This window comes from Oratosquilla oratoria, chromosome 1 (genome assembly GCF_046742065.1).
Source record: "Oratosquilla oratoria isolate Oo_2021 chromosome 1, ASM4674206v1, whole genome shotgun sequence".
Taxonomy (NCBI): domain Eukaryota; kingdom Metazoa; phylum Arthropoda; class Malacostraca; order Stomatopoda; family Squillidae; genus Oratosquilla; species Oratosquilla oratoria.
In genome coordinates, this window is record NC_134777.1 from 113,745,852 (window position 1) to 113,767,899 (window position 22,048).

Genomic DNA, 22,048 nt, shown 5'->3' on the forward strand with positions numbered 1-22,048 from the left:
TCCAGGCAAAATCTCAAACATCCACCACAAACAACCTCAGCCAAACAACCATAAGAGCCTTAACTGACATTTTCAACTACTCATGGTTACACAACAAAGTCCCAAACATCTGGAAAGGGGCTCACATAATCCCTATTTTGAAACTAAGCAAACCCCTTGAAAACCCTCCATCATACAAACCAATCTCCCTATTATCCACAGTATCCAAGAATAACCCAAAACAACCAAATCTCAGAAGCAAAAGGAATGTACAATGGAGTTCCTCAGGGTGCAATACTTTCACCTTTACCATTCAATATTTTTGTGACTGATCTCCCAACTCCCAAAACAGAATTAAATTCTAGTGTTCTCTAATACACAAATGACCTGACAATAATAACCCAGCACAGTAAATACAACATAGCAGCAAAGAACAACCATGCCTACTTGAATAAACTGGAATAATAGCTCAGAAATAATAGAATGAAAGTTTCATCCTAGAAATCAACAGTGATGGACAACCATGAGTAAAAGAAAATACCATTTTGCAAGATTAAATTATCAAACTCTTCCTTTGGAAAATAACCTTACAATTCTAGGCTTCACATTTAATACTCATAGGACTTCCAGCTCACATATAAAGAGCCTGAGAGCAAAAATCAACAAGAAAAATAAAACTACTTATATCCACTGCATGTACTGACTTTGGACAACAGAAAGGAATTCTAATAAACATAAGAACCAGTCTCAACTACACTTCCACTGCATGGTTCCTAACAATCAGCAAGATAAACACAATTTACAAAATTTACTGAATAGGACATTGAGAGTACTAACAAGATCCACCAAAATCACCCCAATTGGAAACATGCATACAGAAACCAAAATCCTCCCCATAGAACACCATATGAAAATTACAGGAATGCAGTTCTATGCCAGAACCCTACACACTGCACACCTGTCACACTGCATCTCTGAAACGCAACCAAAAGAATGCAGCAAAAAACTACAACTGCAGCATATTACTGAAGCACATATAACAACCAACCACATATACCACAATACATCCACATAAAAATATCCTAAATAATCAGATCATGAAACAATCCCTTAAAGATGGACCATCAAACTCAATAACCAATAATGAGACCTTCGATACATGTGATTGCCCTGCGAGATGAATGTCAGAATGAATGCTCTCCCCACTGCTCATCTTCAAACTGGTATTTGGTCTCCAGACTATGCACATAATTTCTTTTAGCTTTGGCTGACTTTCCTCCACTTTTTTGCATAGAGACAACAACCAGCAACAGCTCCATCCCTCTTCTTTCTACTGGCCAATGGCACAGAAAAATACCCACATAAAATGGGATGACAGAAATACAAGAGGACACGGAAAGAAAATAAAAAAAGACAGCTATAGAAGAGATTTGAAAAAGAACAGCTTTCCTCACAGAGTAATAGACAGTTGGAACAAGTTAGATGAGAAAGTGGTGTGTGCAAAAACAATACATGAATTTAAAAATAGTTTAGATAAAATGAGATATGAAGACGGGACTCCACGAGCATAGCTCCCCTTCCCGTAAAATACAACTAGGTAAATACAACTAGGTAAATACACTGATACAATACTGTACAACATTCCAGCATGTCTTCCTGAAGAGATATATGGGAGGGCATTAGGATAATTACTGAATACTGTAGAGTAGTGGGTTTCCATTAAGTGAAACTATCTCCCTCCCCCCTTTTTTTATGGCTACACTGACATCCCCTCATGTGAATTGAGTAGCCATTCTTAGCCACAACTAAACCCTGAAATAGTATCACTATGGAAGTCTGCGACCCTCAAACCTTAACAGGAATCACTGTGCCAAAGGGGATAAACCTCTACAGCTCAAGGGTTTTCCTTCAACTGAATAAAAATGCTTGGTAGTAGTATACAGAATAAGTATACAAATTGACTTAAAGCACTCAAAGAGGCAAGGAAGCCCACATAGATGATGGTTTGTGATTGAGTGAGAGTAAGGGTGAGAATGTAAGTGAAAATGAGTGACTGAGACTTCACTTGGTTCTGATTGTTTCTTTTCCAACTCCTTGAAGGCACTCCAGATGGGATGGTTGTCAATAGCGTCCTTGGAGTTGATGGGGTTCAGGTTACAAACTGTGATGGCGGGGAACTCAACTAGACTTTCTTCCTTCAGCTGTCAACAGAAAACAGGAAATTCAGTCTGAAGGAAATAGGAAGGCCATGAAAAATCAGCAAAGGCAATATTACATTTGAAGTTCATCATATACATGATAACAAAAATATTTCCCTGTGGGTCCCTTCTCCAACATGAGAGCCCTTCCCCGAATTTGTAACCTTTATACAAATCTAATACAGTGAGTCCTCCTTATACAGTAATTTTTTATCCGGTAAATTCACATACATACATACATATACCAAGGCTTTTTTTCCCTTACAAGGGAGGTAGCCAAAAAGAAAAAGGCTACCTCCCTTGTAAGGGAGAAAAAGCCTTGGTATATGTATGTATGTATGTGAATTTACCGGATAAAGAATTACTGTATAAGGAGGACTCACTGTATACCCTCACATAAACTAACCTTAACTTCTATGATGGAGTTTAGTATCGTTATTTGTTCTACCAAGTCAACGGTTTTCTCGTAATCTAAAAAAGCTAAACAAAGAAGTATAATGTATCTGCTTCTAGAGCCTACCTGTTTTCTTGAATCTTTTTCGTCTAAAACCTTTGTTTAGTCTGTTGTTGGGATCTTGGAAAATACGTTATATATACATTTGATAACAAACTAATCAGTCGGTAGTCACACTGGAGTCTTGAAATTCGACAACGTGAGGGCGGTTTTCGACGCGTCAAATGATGGAGTAAATTGCATATAACAATATGATTTAAAATAACGTATTACATAATATTGAAACCTGCAAATACTTATCAAAAAAAACTCGGCATTGACGATTTTGGGTATCGACTGATACGAGTACATTCGATACCAAACCTCCGTCGATAATGAAACTACTCTAAATGTATTTTGATGTACTTATGATAAATTCTATTTTGTTTTCTGAAAGGAGAACCTTTGTAATAGTGGAATCTATATTTTTTTTTTTTTTTTTTTTTTTTTGCTGCTCTGCTGTTTTCAACAAAACATGGCGTATACTTGTAATTCTCGTATTTTGTGTTAGTGTCTACGTGAACATGAGGGGGACGTCCGAGGATGAGGTGGATGGATGGGGTGAAGGTGGCTTTGGGGAAGAGGGGAATGTCTGTTGAGGAAGGAAGGGAGAGGACGGAAGACAGAGGTGAGTGGAGAATGGTTGTATATGGATGATGTTGTGACTGCATGAGGAGGAATGGGCGGGGGGGTGGGGGGTGTTGTAGTATGTGTGAGTAAATTTTGACGCAGCCCGAAGGGATTTCTCCCCGTCCTCTCCTTATATGCAAAGGGGGACGGAGAGGGGGGGTCGCCGATTAAATGAAGCGGCCTTGCTGTGGATGTACTGTGTCTTGCGACACTGCTTCTGACCCAGGGCGGTGGGCAGGGTTCAGGGATGACCCGTCATCCAGGAGGTGCTCAGATGAGAGGAAGGGTGGGAGGGGTGTGGAGTGTATTTAGGGATGAAATGGGTGGGAGTGTTTTTATGCCTTTCCCTTTGTGGCTACCTCCCTTGGAAGGGGGAAAAAGCCTTGGTATATGTATGTATGTATGTCTACGTGATACTGTAGCGTGAACGGTGGTTAGGCATAATTTAACAAGTGTGTAGTTGTATATATATATATATATATATATATATATATATATATATATATATATATATATATATATATATGTATATATATATATATATATATATATATGTATATATATATATATATATGCAAATACATTTATGTGTGTATTTACCTAGTTGTATTTTACGGGAAGGGGAGCTATGCTCGTGGGGTCCCTTCTTCATATTTCAATTTATCTAAACTATTTTTAAATTCATGTATTGTTTTTGCACACACCACTCTCTCATCTATTTTGTTCCAACTGTTTATTACTCTGTGAGGAAAGCTGTTCTTTTTCAGGTCTCTTCTATAGCTATCTTTTTTTATTTTCTTTCCATGTCCTCTTGTATTTCTGTTATCCCATTTGATCAGATTCTCTCTATCAGTAATTTCTATGCCTTTCATGATTCTGTAAATAGCTATCAAATCTCCTCTCTCTCTTCTTTGCTCTAGTGTCTGTGTGTGTGTGTGTGTGTATTTACCTAGTTGTATTTTACGGGAAGGGGAGCTATGCTTGTGGAGTCCCGTCTTCATGTCTCATTTTATCTAAACTATTTTTAAATTCATGTATTGTTTTTGCACACACCACTTTCTCATCTAACTTGTTCCAACTGTCTATTACTCTGTGAGGAAAGCTGTTCTTTTTCAAATCTCTTCTATAGCTGTCTTTTTTTATTTTCTTTCCGTGTCCTCTTGTATTTCTGTCATACCATTTTATCAGATTCTCTCTGTCAGTAATTTCTATGCCTTTCATGATTCTGTAAATAGCTATCAAATCTCCTCTCTCTCTTCTTTGCTCTAGTGTCTGTAGTTCAAGTTTTTCTAGTCTCTCATCATATGATAGTTTTGAGAGCGTTGGTGCCAATTTTGTAATTGCTCTTTGTATTCTTTCAAGTTTTTTTATACATTTTTTTGTGCTTGGTGACCATATCGTTGCTGCATATTCCAATCTTGGTCTTATCAGGGTGATTAGGATTTTCTTCACCATTTCTTCATCCAGGTATGTAAATGCAACTTTGATTGTTCTTATTAGATTATAAGTTTCTCCAAAAATCTTATTTATATGTTTCTCAGGTGACATATTATTCATAACGATGACTCCCAGGTCCTTCTCATTTTCTACTTTTTTTTTATTCCTTCTTCTCCCAATTTATATGCTCCTGTTATCCTGTTTTTGCTTTTTCCAAATTCCATTATACTACACTTTTTTGTATTGAACTCCATCTCCCACTTCCTACTCCATTCTTGTACTTTATTTAGATCTCTCTGTAGTGATTCACAATCTTCTTCAGATTTCACTCTTTTCAGTAGTTTTGCATCATCTGCAAAGAAGCTCATATAGCTTTCAATTCCTTCATCCATATCATTAATATATATAGCAAACATTATTGGGGCCAGAACTGTTCCCTGCGGAACACCGCTTATTACTTCATCCCATTTTGAGTGCTGGTTTCTTATCACTACTCTCATTTTTCTTTCTTGCAAAAAGTCCTCCATCCAATTTAGTAGCTTACCCTGTATTCCTCCTTCAGTTTCTAATTTCTTAAGCAACTTCTTATGTGGTACTTTGTCAAAAGCTTTCTTTAGATCTAAAAATGCACAGTCTGCCCATCCATCTCTTTCTTGTATTATATCTATTAGCCTTGAATAGAAACATATTAAATTGGTGACCCATGATCGTCCTTGTCTGAATCCAAATTGCCTTGGATTTAACACTTTGTTTTTTTTCTAAATATTCTACCCATCTACTTTTGATAATTCTTTCACAAAGTTTTGCTATTGTACTTGTTAGAGAGACTGGTCTATAGTTGGTAGGTTCTTCTTTATTTCCTCCTTTGTATATAGGTACTATATTTGCTTTTTTCCAATCTTCTGGAACTTTTCCTTCTTTCAAGGAACTATTTAGTATGCTATGTATTTTGTCTGCCAGTTCATTCCTGCATTCTTTCAGTATCCAGTTTGCTATTTCATCTGGTCCATGCGATTTTCTGACATCAAGATTACTCAAGTGTGTTAATATTTCATTCTTTGTTACTTCTATTTCTTCCATAGGGGGGGACTTTCTCTTTCCATTCGTTCTCTTCAGGTTGTATGTTCTCCCTAGTAAACACTGATTTAAAATGTTTGTTCATAATTTCCGCCATTTCCATTTCCTCAGTGTATTCAACTCCCTCCTGTCTTAATTTCTCCAAGTCTTGTTTGTTTTTCAGTTTATTGTTTACAAATCTGTAGAATAGTTTCGGTTGATCTTTACACTTTTCTATGATATCTTTTTCATATTTTCTCTTTTCCTCTCTGCACATTTGTACATATTCATTTCTATAACAGGTATATATTTTCCATTTTTCAGGTCTTCTGTCTTTTTTCCATCTGGTCCAGGCTTTGTCTCTATTGTCTTTTAACTCCCTACAGCTTTTGTTGTACCAACATTTTACATATTCTTTTTCTTGTTTTTCTTTTCCACTCCTTTTTTGTAAATTCCTGTCAAAATATTCCATTTCTCTTCTACTGTTGTTTCTTCTTTGTATATTTCTTCCCAGTTTTCTTGTTGAAAGAATTCTTTTATTTTATCAAAGTTTGTTTTTTCATACATCATTCTTCCTTTTCTGTATTGTTCATTTCTTTTCATATATTTTTCTTCATTAAGTTCCAGTTCAATCAATATGTGGTCACTTTTACTTATTGGTGTTTTATATTCAATTTTGTCCACTATTCTAGGTTCGGATGTAATTACTAGGTCTAGTCTCGATGGCTCTTCTTCATTTCTATACCTAGTGTTCTCTTGTATCCATTGTGTCATTGTATGGTCAGTAACCATCTCAAGTAGAGCGTTTCCCCATGAGCCATCTCCACCCTTTACTGTCATTTCTTCCCAGCAGATTTCTTTGCAATTAAAGTCGCCCATCATAACTATTTTTCCTCCCTCTTCCATTATCTTGTTTAATGTTATCTTTGTGTCCTCTAACATACTTTTATGTTCACTCTCTTCCCATGAGGCTGTTTTTGGGGGCACATAATTTATCACAAACTTTCTGCTTTTCTTACCTCTGTCTTCTACTTCCATCATTATCATCTCTACTGTATTCTTTCCATATGTGACACACTTCACGTTTATATCCTTCTTAGTCAGGAACATAACTCCACCCCCTTGCTTTGTCTCTCTGTTTCTAATCCAATAATTATATGCATCATGTCCTACACTATTGGGTGGTAGTGGACCTTTTAATTTTGTTTCTACAATTCCCATTATGTCTGTTTTTTTTTCTTTCAAATAATCATTCAGCTCATTCAATCCTGTTATTAATCCATCTATATTTGTGTAAGACACTCTTAGTTTTCTGCCACTTCCATTGTGTTCTCTGTTTCCCTTTTGTTTTTCTCTTGTATGTCGACTTTCTTCAGTTTCATATTCACTACTCTCCAATAGAATCTCTCTTTTTCTGACTCCGTTCTTATCTCGTTTTTTCCTTTGCTTCAAGTCTTTTCTCTTTTTCTTCCTCTATTTCCTCTTTATTCATTTCCCTTTTTATCCATACCTTTTTATATTGTTCACTTGTTGCTAGTTTCAGAACGTCTTCTAAGCCATCCATTCGTTGAAGTGTGTGTATTTACCTAGTTGTATTTACTTAGTTGTATTTTACGGGAAGGGGAGCTATGCTCGTGGAGTCCCGTCTTCATATCTCATTTTATCTAAACTATTTTTAAATTCATGTATTGTTTTTGCACACACCACTTTCTCATCTAACTTGTTCCAACTGTCTATTACTCTGTGAGGAAAGCTGTTCTTTTTCACATCTCTTCTATAGCTGTCTTTTTTTATTTTCTTTCCGTGTCCTCTTGTATTTCTGTCATCCCATTTTATCAGATTCTCTCTGTCAGTAATTTCTATGCCTTTCATGATTCTGTAAATAGCTATCAAATCTCCTCTCTCTCTTCTTTGCTCTAGTGTCTGTAGTTCAAGTTTTTCTAGTCTCTCTTCATATGATAGTTTTGAGAGTGTTGGTGCCAGTTTTGTAATTGCTCTTTGTATTCTTTCAAGTTTTTTTATACATTTTTTTTGTACTTGGTGACCATATCGTTGCTGCATATTCCAATCTTGGTCTTATCAGGGTGATTAGGATTTTCTTCACCATTTCTTCATCCAGGTATGTAAATGCAACTTTGATCGTTCTTATTAGATTATAAGTCTCTCCGAAAATCTTATTCATATGTTTCTCAGGTGACATATTATTCATAACGATGACTCCCAGGTCCTTCTCATTTTCTACTTTTTTTATTCCTTCTTCTCCCAATTTATATGCTCCTGTTATTCTGTTTTTGCTTTTTCCAAATTCCATTATACTACACTTTTTTGTATTGAACTCCATCTCCCATTTCCTACTCCATTCTTGTACTTTATTTAGATCTCTCTGTAGTGATTCACAATCCTCTTCAGTTTTCACTCTTTTCAGTAGTTTTGCATCATCTGCAAAGAAGCTCATATAGCTTTCTATTCCTTCATCCATATCATTAATATATATAGCAAACATTATTGGGGCCAGAACTGTTCCTTGCGGAACACCGCTTATTACTTCATCCCATTTTGAGTGCTGGTTTCTTATCACTACTCTCATTTTTCTTTCTTGCAAAAAGTCCTCCATCCAATTTAGTAGCTTACCCTGTATTCCTCCTTCAGTTTCTAATTTCTTAAGCAACTTCTTATGTGGTACTTTGTCAAAAGCTTTCTTTAGATCTAAAAATGCACAGTCTGCCCATCCATCTCTTTCCTGTATTATATCTATTAGTCTTGAATAGAAACATATTAAATTGGTGACGCATGATCGTCCTTGTCTGAATCCAAATTGCCTTGGAGTTAACACTTTGTTTTTTTTCTAAATATTTTACCCATCTACTTTTGATAATTCTTTCACAAAGTTTTGCTATTGTACTTGTTAGAGAGACTGGTCTATAGTTGGTAGGTTCTTCTTTATTTCCTCCTTTGTATATAGGTACTATATTTGCTTTTTTCCAATCTTCTGGAACTTTTCCTTCTTTCAAGGAACTATTTAGTATGCTATGTATTTTGTCTGCCAGTTCATTCCTGCATTCTTTTAGTATCCAGTTTGCTATTTCATCTGGTCCATGCGATTTTCTGACATCAAGATTACTCAAGTGTGTTAATATTTCATTCTTTGTTACTTTTATTTCTTCCATAGGGGGACTTTCTCTTTCCATTCGTTCTCTTCAGGTTGTATGTTCTCCCTTGTAAACACTGATTTAAAATGTTTGTTCATAATTTCCGCCATTTCCATTTCCTCAGTGTATTCAACTCCCTCCTGTCTTAATTTCTCCAAGTCTTGTTTGTTTTTCAGTTTATTGTTTACAAATCTGTAGAATAGTTTCGGTTGATCTTTACACTTTTCTATGATATCTTTTTCATATTTTCTCTTTTCTTCTCTGCACATTTGTACATATTCATTTCTATAGCAGGTATATATTTTCCATTTTTCAGGTCTTCTGTCTTTTTTCCATCTGGTCCAGGCTTTGTCTCTATTGTCTTTTAACTCCCTACAGCTTTTGTTGTACCAGCATTTTACATATTCTTTTTCTTGTTTTTGTCTTGGGACATACTTTTCCACTCCTTTTTTGTAAATTTTTGTCAAAATATTCCATTTCTCTTCTACTGTTGTTTCTTCTTTGTATATTTCTTCCCAGTTTTCCTTTTGAAAGAGTTCTCTTATTTTATCAAAGTTTGTTTTTTCATACATCATTCTTCCTTTTCTGTATTGTTCATTTCTTTTCATATATTTTTCTTCATTAAGTTCCAGTTCAATCAGTATGTGGTCACTTTTACTTATTGGTGTTTTATATTCAATTTTGTCCACTATTCTAGGTTCGGATGTAATTACTAGGTCTAGTCTCGATGGCTCTTCTTCATTTCTATACCTAGTGTTCTCCTGTATCCATTGTGTCATTGTATGGTCAGTAACCATCTCGAGTAGAGCGTTTCCCCATGAGCCGTCTCCACCCTTTACTGTCATTTCTTCCCAGCAGATTTCTTTGCAATTAAAGTCGCCCATCATAACTATTTTTCCTCCCTCTTCCATTATCTTGTTTAATGTTATCTTTGTGTCCTCTAACATACTTTTATGTTCACTCTCTTCCCATGAGGCTGTTTTTGGGGGCACATAATTTATCACAAACTTTCTGTTCTTCTTATCTCTGTCTTCTACTTCCACCATTATCATTTCTACTGTATTCTTTCCATATGTGACACCCTTCACGTTTATATCCTTCTTAGTTAGGAACATAACTCCACCCCCTTCCTTTTTCACTCTGTTTCTAATCCAATAATTATATGCATCATGTCCTACACTGTTGGGTGGTAGTGGACCTTTTAATTTTGTTTCTACAATTCCCATTATGTCTGTTTTTTTTTCTTTCAAGTAATCATTCAGTTCATTCAATCCTGTTATTAATCCATCTATATTTGTGTAAGACACTCTTAGTTTTCTGCCACTTCCATTGTGTTCTCTGTTTCCCTTTTGTTTTTCTCTTGTATGTCGACTTTCTTCAGTTTCATATTCACTACTCTCCAATAGAATCTCTCTTTTTCTGACTCCGTTCTTATCTCGTTTTTTTCCTTTGCTTCAAGTCTTTTCTGTTTTTCTTCCTCTCTTTCCTCTTTATTCATTTCCCTTTTTATCCATACCTTTTTATATTGTTCACTTGTTGCTAGTTTCCCTGTTTTGGATAAGATATTCTCAGGCGTAGTTTGTGACCTGAATTTAATCTTGATTGGTCTGGTCTTGTCTGTACTATATTTCCCTAGTCTGAATTTCTCTTCGATTTGTTTCATTATTTCTGGTTCATCTTCCTGAACTAATTCTAGTAAATATCTTACTTTTTCATTTTTCTCTTTGATTCTTGTGGTTCTATCTGGGTTATGTTTCTCTTCCATTCCTAATATAATTATACATTTCTTTTTGTCTGCTAAGTCTCTTACTATATTCTCCTTCTGTCTCATCACTTTAATAACTGAGTTTTCAGTTTGTTCATTCATTTGCTGTCTGATTATGTCAGTGAATGCAACCTTGCTATTTTCATGAATTTTTTTCCAACCCTCCTTGTTCTCCATATTATTCTCCTTTAAGACTTTATTCTCATCTTTTACTTCTTTTAACTGTTGTTTTAATTCTTCAATTTCCTTAGTTAAGTTTTTGTTCGCCCTCTCTAGTTCTTCCAATTTTTCAATTCTTCGTATCATACTGTCAACATTACCGAACCTACGCTCCAAGTCCTCGTTCATCTTATCGACCTTCTCTTCTAGTCTTGTCAGTCGGGGGGGGGGGGGGGGGGGGGTTTGTCCCCCCCCACCCTCTTTAAATCCCTTGAAAATATTCTCATCACTTTCTACTGTATTGCTCCTATCTATACTTCTAATCTTTACATTCTTATTAGACATGTCGTCATCTTCCAGCTCGTCTTGTGGTCGCTTGTTTACTTTTCGGCGGTCTGTTAGGGCCAAGTCCTCTACCTCCTCGTTACCTTTCATTTCCCCAGCAATCCCTCCCCTTCTCCTCTTTCCTTACTTTCCCACTACCCCACGAGCAATTTCCCCCCACCCTGCAAATACAAAAAGGCACTTCTCTTTGCGTTGGGATCCACAATCTGCACTTTTCTTCAGAACGTTCTTCAAGCCGTCCGTTCGTTGAAAGTGTGTGTGTGTGTGTTTCACTATGGTATTGAATCACGTGTTGGATTCGTGATCGACAGCTGTTTCCCTCCCGGAAGAGAATTTAGAGCTCATATATGACCTTACAACACACACACCCAACGCCCCGCCCACGAGAGTTGGAATAACGACATGCAGCGCAGCGATACTGATATTATTTCAGCCCTAGGCAAGATTCGAACCCAGACCGCCGTAGTGGCAGCCGGGAACTCTAACAATTGCGCCACAACTCTTAACCATTGTGTGTATTTACCTAGTTGTATTTTACGGGAAGGGAAGCTATGCTCGTGGTGTCCCGTCTTCATATCTCATTTTATTTAAACTATTTTTAAATTCATGTATTCTTTTTGCACACACTACTTTCTCATCTAACTTGTTCCAACTATCTGTTACACTGTGAGGAAAGCTGTTCTTTTTCAGATCTCTTCTATAGTGTGTGTGTGTATTTACCTAGTTGTATTTTACGGGAAGGGGAGCTATGCTCGTGGTGTCCCGTCTTCATATCTCATTTTATCTAAACTATTTTTAAATTCATGTATTGTTTTTGCACACACTACTTTCTCATCTAAGTTGTTCCAACTGTCTATTACTCTGTGAGGAAAGCTGTTCTTTTTCACATCTCTTCTATAGCTGTCTTTTTTTTATTTTCTTTCCGTGTCCTCTTGTATTTCTATCATCCCATTTTATCAGATTCTCTCTATCAGTAATTTCTATGCCTTTCATGATTCTGTAAATAGCTATCAAATCTCCTCTCTCTCTTCTTTGCTCTAGTGTCTGTAGTTCAAGTTTTGCTAGTCTCTCTTCATATGATAGTTTTGAGGGTGTTGGTGCCAATTTTGTAATTGGTCTTTGTATTCTTTCAAGGTTTTTTTTTATACATTTTTTTGTGCTTGGTGACCATATCATTGTTGCATATTCCAGTCTTGGTCTTATCAGGATGATTAGAATTTTCTTCACCATTTCTTCATCCAGGTATGTAAATGCAACTTTGATTGTTCTTATTAAATTATAAGTTTCTCCAAAAATCTTATTTATATGTTTCTCAGGTGACATATCATTCATAACAATGACTCCCAGGTCCTTCTCATTTTCTACTTTTTTTTATTCCTTCTTCTCCCAATTTATATGCTCCTGTTATCCTGTTTTTGCTTTTTCCAAATTCCGTTATACCACACTTTTTTGTATTGAACTCCACCTCCCACTTCCTACTCCATTCCTGTACTTTATTTAGATCTCTCTGTAGTGATTCACAATCTTCTTCAGATTTCACTCTTTTCAGTAGTTTTGCATCATCTGCAAAGAAGCTCATATAGTTTTCAATTCCTTCATCCATATCATTAATATATATAGCAAACATTATTGGGGCCAGAACTGTTCCTTGCGGAACACCGCTTATTACTTCATCCCATTTTGAGTGTTTGTCTCTTATCACTACTCTCATTTTCCTTTCTTGCAAAAAGTCTTCCATCCAATTAAGCAGTTTGCCCTGTATTCCTCCTTCAGTTTCTAATTTCTTAAGCAACTTCTTATGTGGTACTTTGTCAAAAGCTTTTTTTAGGTCTAGAAATGCACAATCAGCCCATCCATCTCTTTCTTGTATTATATCTATTAGCCTTGAATAGAAACATATTAAATTGGTGACGCATGATCGTCCTTGTCTGAATACAAATTGCCTTGGATTTAACACGTTTTTTTCTAAATATTCTACCCATCTACTTTTGACAATTCTTTCACAATTTTTTTGCTATTGTACTTGTTAGAGAGACTGGTCTATAGTTGGTAGGGTCTTCTTTATTTCCTCCTTTATATATAGATACTATATTTGCTTTTTCCAATCTTCTGGAACTTTTCCTTCTTTCAAGGAACTGTTTATTATGCTATGTATTATGTCTGCCAGTTCATTCGTGCATTCTTTCAAAATCCAGTTTGCTATTTCATCTGGTCCATGCGATTTTCTAACATCAAGATTACTCAAGTGTTTCAATATTTCGTTCTTTGTTACTTCTATTTCTTTCATGGGAGGGACTTTCTCTTTCCATTCGATCTCTTCAGGTTGTATGTTCTCCTTGTAAACACTGATTTAAAATGTTTGTTCATAATTTCCGCAATTTTAATTTCCTCTGTGTAGTCAACTCCTCCTTGTCTTAATTTCTCCAAGTCTTGTTTGTTTTTCAGTTTATTGTTTACAAATCTGTAGAATAGTTTTGGTTGATCTTTACACTTTTCTATGACATCTTTTTCATATTTACTCTTTTCCTCTCTGCACGTTTGTACATATTCATTTCTATAACAAGTATATATTTTCCATTTTTCAGGTCTTCTGTCTTTTTTCCATCTGGTCCAAGCTTTGTCTCTTTTGTCTTTTATCTCCCTATAACTTTTATTGTACCAGCATTTTACATATTCTTTTTCTTGTTTTTGTCTTGGGACATACTTTTCCACTCCTTTTTTGTAAATTCTTGTCAAAATATTCCATTTCTCTTCCACTGTTGTTTCTTCTTTGTATATTCCTTCCCAGTTTTCTTTTTGAAAGAATTCTCTTATTTTATCAAAGTTTGTTTTTTCATACATCATTCTTCCTTTTCTGTATTGTTCATGTATTTTCCTTCATTTAGTTCCAGTTCAATCAATATGTGGTCACTTTTACTTATTGGTGTTTTATATTAAATCTTGTCCACTATTCTAGGTTCAGATGTAATTATTAGGTCTAGTCTCGATGGTTCTTCCTCATTTCTATACCTAGTGTTCTCCTGTATCCACTGTGTCATTGCATTGTCAGTAATCATCTCAAGTAGAGCGTTTCCCCATGAGCCGTCTCCACCCTTTACTGTCATTTCTTCCCAGCAGATTTCTTTGCAATTAAAGTCGCCCATCATAACTATTCTTCCTCCATCTTCCATTATCTTGTTTAATGTTATATTTGTGTCCTCTAACATACTTTTATGTTCATTCTCTTCCCACGAGGCTGTTTTTGGAGGCACATAATTTATCACAAACTTTCTGCTTTTCTTATCTCTGTCTTCCACTTCGATCATAATCATCTCTACTGTATTATTTCCATATGTGACACACTTCACGTTTATATCCTTCTTAGTCAGGAACATAACTCCACCCCCTTGCTTTGTCTCTCTGTTTCTAATCCAATAATTATATGCATCATGTCCTACACTATTGGGTGGTAGTGGACCTTTTAATTTTGTTTCTACAATTCCCATTATGTCCGGTTCTTTTTCCTTCAAATAATCATTCAGCTCATTCAATCCTGTTATTAATCCATCTATATTTGTGTAAGACACTCTTAGTTTTCTGCCACTTCCATTGTGTTCTCTGTTTCCCTTTTGTTTTTCTCTTGTATGTCGACTTTCCTTAGTTTCATATTCACTACTCTCCAATAGAATCTCTCTTTTTCTGACTCCGTTCTTATCTCGTTTTTTCCTTTGCTTCAAGTCTTTTCTGTTTTTCTTCCTCTATTTCCTCTTTATTCATTTCCCTTTTTATCCATACCTTTTTATACTGTTCACTTGTTGCTAGTTTCCCTGTTTTGGATAAGATATTCTCAGCCGTAGTTTGTGACCTGAATTTAATCTTAATTGGTCTGGTCTTATTTGTACTATACTTTCCGAGTCTGAACTTTTCTTCGATTTGTTTCATTATTTCTGGTTCATCTTCCTGAACTAATTGTAGTAAACTGCTTACTTTTTCATTTTCCTCTTTGATTCTTGTGGTTCTATCTGGGTTTATTTCTCTTCCATTCCTAATATAATTATACATTTCTTTTTGTCTGCTAAGTCTCTTACAATATTCTCCTTCTGTTTCATCACTTTGATAACTGAGTCTTCAGTTTGTTCTTTCATTTGCTGTTTAGTTATATCAGTAAATGTAAATTTACTGTTATCTTGGATTGTCTTCCAACCCTTAGCTTCTTTAGCTATGGCCTCTTTGTTTTCTTTATTATTCCTCTTTAATTCTTCATTCTCCTCTTTTACTTCTTTTAACTGTCTTTTTAGTTCTTCTATTTCCTTAATTAAGTTTTTGTTTGCCTTCTCTAGTGCTTCCAATCTTTCAACCCTTTCAGCCACTTTTGACATTCTACCGAACCTACTCTCCCAATGCTCAATCATTTGTTCAAGTTTTTCTTCGAGTCTTGCCAGTCGGGGGAGGTTGGTATCCTCCCCCCCCCTCCTTAAATCCATGGAAATTATTATCCTAACCTTCTATTGTGCTACTCATATCTATGTTTCGAATCTTTACATTTTTGTTAGACCCTTCATCGTCACTAAACTGGTCCGGTCCTTTTTTGTTTACGTGGCGTCTGCCTGTCTGGGCCAAGTCCTCTCCTTCCTCATTTCCTTCCATTTCCCTCAGTAATCCCTCCTTCTCATTTTTCCTCACTTTCCCACTACACCACGAGCAATCCCCCCTCCTGTAAATACAATAGGTACTTCCTTTGCTTTGGGATCCACGAAAATTTCACTTTTTCTTCAGAACGTCCTCTACGCCGTCCGTTCGGTGGTGTGTGTGTGTGTGTATTTGTATATGGGAAAAATAGAAAACGAGTGATTTACTGTAGATATCATTATCAGATTGTCATAAATCACAATTTAAAACATTAATTCCGGACATTCTTTAAAAGAGAGGGAGGGACTCTTTCAAAATATTATCACGGTAAGTATTTATTACGAAATTGTTTTCAGTCTGACGTCACCCCCTCCCCTCAGAACTTTCGAGAACCTGCACCAAGTGCATCTACCCCACAGCACTGCGCTACACCCCATATGCCAACAACCTTGATACCTCATCGACGATTACTTATTATTATATGTAAATATTTGCCAGAAGGTGATCACTGTATATATTTTTGTATCACCCGCATTAATGGGTGATAAACTACAAATAATTCCTTCAGTTATGATTCGAGAGTGTCCTGTGTGTCACTAGAAATCTGTGCATAGCTACACTTTTGTACTAGGTTTGACGCTCCTTGAGCGTAATAAATTGATTAAAACAAAATACCCCACAGCGACATTCCTCACCTCAATGGACACCTTGGTCGGGTAGGTCCAGTATTCGTTGACAGTTTGGTAACATTGTATGAATCCATAGACCAAAAGGAAGATGCAGACAGCCAGCCACATGAACCTTTTCACGGGGCCGGAATTGTAAATTCGGTGGAGGCCATGGGCGCTGAATCCGGAAGCGAAGTCGTTGAGAGTGCGCTGCACGCCATAGGACTCCTTGGATGCATCGTCGGCGCTGATGTTGTTGATGGTTGTATTGATGGTGATTCCACGTGTCACGAGTCTGAAATTCCGTAATAGATAGATAGAGGGCAGGATAGATAAGATGGGGGAGAGGGAGGGAGGGGGAATTGGGAATTTAGTGGAAGGAAAGAATGAAATGGAAGGAAGTAAGAGTTATGATAGATGTGGGGCAGACCCACTTGCTCGGTTAGTTTATAGTCTTTTGGACTTTTTATTAGTTAGAGGGCAGGATAGATAAGATGGGGGAGAGGGAGGGAGGATTTGGGGGTCTAGTGGAAGGAAAGAGTGAAATGGACTTTGATGAATAGGTCTAGAAATATATATAAACGAGTCATTAGATCATCAAAAGAATGAATATATATATATATATATATATATATATATATATATATATATATATATATATATATATACATATATATATATATATATATATATGTATACATAAACTGTAGATCCTACATTCGGAGAAAAACTTGAAAGATGTTACGAATGCGGGATTTATTTTCTTACAAGTGTGTTAGAACATTTAACTCACTCATATATATATATATATATATATATATATATATATATATATATATATATGTGTGTGTGTGTATGTGAATGAAAGCATGAAAATATGCAAATCAATAAAGGAGGGCGGAAATCTGTAAATAAATGCATAAACAAGTTTATAATAAAATATATAAATAAACTGTAAAATTGATAAACCAGCTACATAAGAATTAACACACGAAAATAAGACTGAAATAGGATGAAGCCCGCTGAAACGCTACACCTATATTTCCTAGCCCAAAACTATTTACAGTGACAAGCGGTTAGCGTGGTTGTGGCAACACGCCACAACTGCTGCAGTCTCCCCTAATTGCATATATCTTAAATGTACATAAAAAGGTTAATCTTTATCAAATCATTATGTATGTCTTTTATAAATAATATAGTGTATGTTTAAAATGTTATATTTTATATGAAAATGACTGTTGTATTGTTAGATTTATATATGTATATATATATATATATATATATATATATATATATGTATATATATATATATATATATATATATATATATATATATATATATATATATATATATATATACTCTGTTCAAAGCTTGTATCTATTTTCTATGTAATATGTACGTCATGGCGGACGGGCCATTATTTTGTAAATATCAATCAATATTCAAAGTTTGAGTTACACCTTCCTTCCATTGGGTCGATTATTAACATTCAACAAGGGGAGGTAATTAATTTCATCTATTCATAATCACAAATTACGGGCCGGGCCAGCCGCCATGGTGGGGAAACCAACTTCATCATGGTCTCTTCCTTCACTGGATCCGGAGGTAAAAATGTGAATTTCCGTGTCCTCACTCATCTGTCTGCTAGGAACCTTATTCAAAATATAAGTTACAATTATTAATATCGCTAGTATATTCTTTTCCTTCTTTGAGGGTGGTGGAGTGTGACCCAAGTAACATACCATTAATTTTTGGTGGTCATCCAGATCACAATAAGGACCTGAGAATGTTTTAAAGTTTATAACAGTGAGGTATTTCTACGCTATCCTTGGCAAGTTACAAATCCTAAGACTGGTTATATTTTAGTTATGTCTGGCGGGGGTTTGCGCTCTCCGAGAACTTCTGCTTATATCTTGGCACGTCTCTCAACCTACTCGGAGTAGTTGTTGAAATAAGCCTCCTTGGGGGGACTGATGCTGTACCCTGGGGGAGTAACGATCCAAAGCTCCTTGTCGTCACCGTTGCCCATCTCATCTCCCTCCGCCTTGGTACCTGTGAAGAGGAATACGTGTTTACCCAATATAACAAGAAGCAAACAAGGTCATCATAATAAAACAACAGGGCAGGACTCGCAGTAATGGGTATAAACTGGACAAATTTAGATTTAAGAAGGAAATAAGCAAGAATTGGTTTACTAATAGGGTGGTCGATGAATGGAGTAAACTTAGTAACCATGTAGTAAGCGCTGAAACTATCAGTTGTTTTAAAAAACGATTAGACAACTTTATGGATGGGGATGACAGGTGGTGATGGATACGGAGCTGCCTAGTGTAGGCCTTATGGTCTCTTGCAGTCTCCTTTATTCTTATGTTCTTATGCAAAGCGTGTGGCGGTAGCCGGGAGCGGACCGGACCAGAGTCCCGGTGTAAGGAGGCGACTACACGGATAGATGCGGTTCGTATTCTGCCAAAGGGACAACAGACGACGGCAGTACCCAAGGGCAGCTCTCAGTGATGAACCCCCACCCGCTCTCATCACCTCATTTCTCACTTTATCCGTCTTTGTAACACCCACCATGATTCTCAAACACTTCTTCTCAAACACATTTAAACTTCTCTCTGATTCCCTTAATTCCAAGTCCCTGTGCATTGTCGTAGGCACGCACACCTGGAAAGGTTGCCCAGTCCTGGTCTAGATATATCAAACCTGCATTTTTTTTTTTTTTTTTTTTTTGTAGATGACCGCACTTTAAATTTAAAAAAATAGAGTAGGTCACTTATCATTACCATAACTTTGATCAATATCACCATCGGCAGGATTAGCCTCATCATCAAAATTAATTTTACTCTCAATCTTACTGCCATATTCATCAATCATCATTATGACTAAAGTTATATCTAACTCGGTAAACTATCAAGAGTCAAGAGGCCAAACGAAGTGCACGGAGAGCACATAATACCTGCAGAACCTTCACTGTATGGCGGTGGATCCTCTTCTGGAGAAGTGGCGGGAGTGTTGGGCAGAAGCGTGTCCTCCATTCCAGGACGGTGGGTGGGGTCACGTGACCTGCCAGGCGGACTCGAGGAGGAACGATAACGGGTAGGTCCGGAGGGGACGTCAGGCATTGCGTCGACCATAGCCTGAAGACTGTCGTCATCGTCGTCAATCGCGAGGTCTGCAAAAGGAAGAGGGAGGATAAGACGTTCCAGGACAAGGAACCGTACTACACGACACTATAACACCACACTGCATTCCACTTACTGGTCTAAATTCTTCTAGATTCGCGCGAACCTGGTGACCTGGCAGGATACAAGCAAAGCAAGGCTGGGCTCTTCTCTTAACCATCCCAACCCAACCCCTGACCCCCCAAATACACACACTTACACACATGTACGTACACATGCACGTTTATATACCCATGCAAAGAAGAGAGAGAGGTGACCTACTGACCATCTACAGAATCACCAAAGGCACAGAGACACTCGATAGAGAGGACTTACTAAACTGGGACAAGAGAAACACAAGAGGACATGGAAAGAAAAAAAAACATAGCTACAGAAGAGAACTGAAGAAAAACAGTTTTCCACATAGAGTAGTGGACACTTGGAACAAACTGGATAATGAAATAGTATGCGCAAAAACCATTCATGAGTTTAAAAGCAAACTAGACACTGCGAGATACAAAGGCGGGACACCACGAGCACAGCTCCCCTTCTCGCAAAATACAACTAGGTAAATACAATTAGGTAAATGCAGGTACGCGAGCGAACACACACATGACGTACGAACGCATTTGCACACACACGCTGCATGTACTAAAATTATTGGATCGAGTAATGACCCTAGGAGACTACAATTACTCGAAGCCTTTCACATTAAAGACAAAGCTCCAATCGTTAACATTCAGAGCAATCTAATCTCTTCTATCCCATTATATGGAAATAAAAATCCCCCACTCCCCCCTCCCTCTACCCCTTCTCTCTCTCTCCCTTCACCTCCACCTCCTCCCTCACCCTCGGTGACCACACCCGCCTAACCCTCCCCCACCCCCCAACCCCCTTACCCCTTGACCTCTGAGATCCCTATTGTCTGCCCCCCCCCTTTTGTTTGACCTGATCTTAGGTATATATACATCGGTCATCTTCGACATTGTCACTCTCCCTTCTTTCTCTCTTCCCTTTAAATGTAAGTCTCCGTATTTATTTTCACAAAATTGTCATCTTTATTATTTTTTGTCACCATTTCTGTTACCATGTAATTTTTGTTATTTCTGTTATATCTTGATATTGTCTTGTACCTTTACTGTTACCATGTAATTTTTGTTATTTCAGTTATATCTTGATAATGTCTTTTTCAAGACGAAACGTTGATTTCAAATAGAACAAATGGAAGAATATAGAGACCTAGTTTCAATCCACCCGGTTAATGGAAAATCTCTAATCAGGAAAATCGAGAATACGAAGAAAAAACTGAACAACTACAACAATGCTGTCGTTTTTAACTCCACGTGTATTACTGAGAACCTGCTCCCCTCCTTTACTAATATATATACATACATATATATATATACATATATATATATATATACGCAGACATATATAGCACATGTACACACGTATACACACACGCAACTTGTACATATATGTACACATGGTGCACATACACAGGCACGCACAAGCACACAAGTATTCACAAGTACACACACACACACACACACACTCGTGGCGCAGTGGTAGAGTTCCCGGCTGTCACTACGGCGGTCTGGGTTCAAATCCCACCCAGGGATGAAATAATTTCAGTATCATTGCGCTGCGAGTCGTTACTCCAACTCTCGTGGGCGGGGGAGTTGTGTGTGTGTATGTGCGTGTAAGGTCACAGCATTACCCATAGATCGGTTATATATGAGCTCTGAGGTCTCTTCCGGGAGCGAAATAGCTGTAGATCATGAGTCCAAACACGTGGTCCAAAACCCATGGTGGTGAATCACACATACACACACACACACACACACACACACACACACACATTCACAAAGAGTACAGATACACCATTAAGACTGTGGGAGAGGCACATAAACTGTTGAAGAAGACTAACATAGCTTTTCACTATGGAAAATGATGGAAATGAAGATGGAAAAATATAGAAACCCAGATCAGCCCAAGACTGGAATATTCGTCGGTGGTATGGTCCCCACAAAGAGTGAGGGATATAAGTAAGGTCGAGAGAATGCAAACTGACTCCCAGCATGGGCAGGTAAACCATATGAGGAGAGACTTAAAGCTCTGGGTCTTCCAACGTTGAAAGATCGAAGAGAAAGAGGTGATTTGATACCAGTATTCAAGTCAATAAAGGGGATAGGCTTCACTGACAAAAGAAATATCTTGATTAGGAATGGGAGGGATTTAAGAGGTCATATTAACAAATTCAGAAAGACAAAATGTCTAATGGATGTGAATAGGTAGATTTTTCCATACATATACATAAATACTTGTTAGGGGTCAGAAGGAATGTTGCCCGTCATCTGTCCATGTTCCTGCCCCTTCTTTCATTTCAACAGTAT

At 37.0% G+C, this 22,048-nt stretch overlaps 1 protein-coding gene across 1 annotated transcript in view; it reads right to left on the minus strand.

Annotated features, from left to right (window-relative positions):
* Window positions 1-19,737, minus strand: part of LOC143029399 (uncharacterized) — a 74,054-nt gene extending 54,317 nt beyond the window's left edge. Inside the window, exons 1-4 of the mRNA XM_076192081.1 lie at window positions 19,448-19,737; window positions 18,423-18,540; window positions 16,515-16,782; window positions 2,045-2,180 (exon numbers count right to left, since the gene is read on the minus strand). Of these exons, the coding sequence (XP_076048196.1) occupies window positions 2,045-2,180; window positions 16,515-16,782; window positions 18,423-18,540; window positions 19,448-19,625 (700 nt within the window). The 5' untranslated portion in view covers window positions 19,626-19,737. The remainder of the gene's footprint in view (window positions 1-2,044; window positions 2,181-16,514; window positions 16,783-18,422; window positions 18,541-19,447) is intronic.
* Between the last annotated feature and the right edge of the window lie 2,311 nt (window positions 19,738-22,048).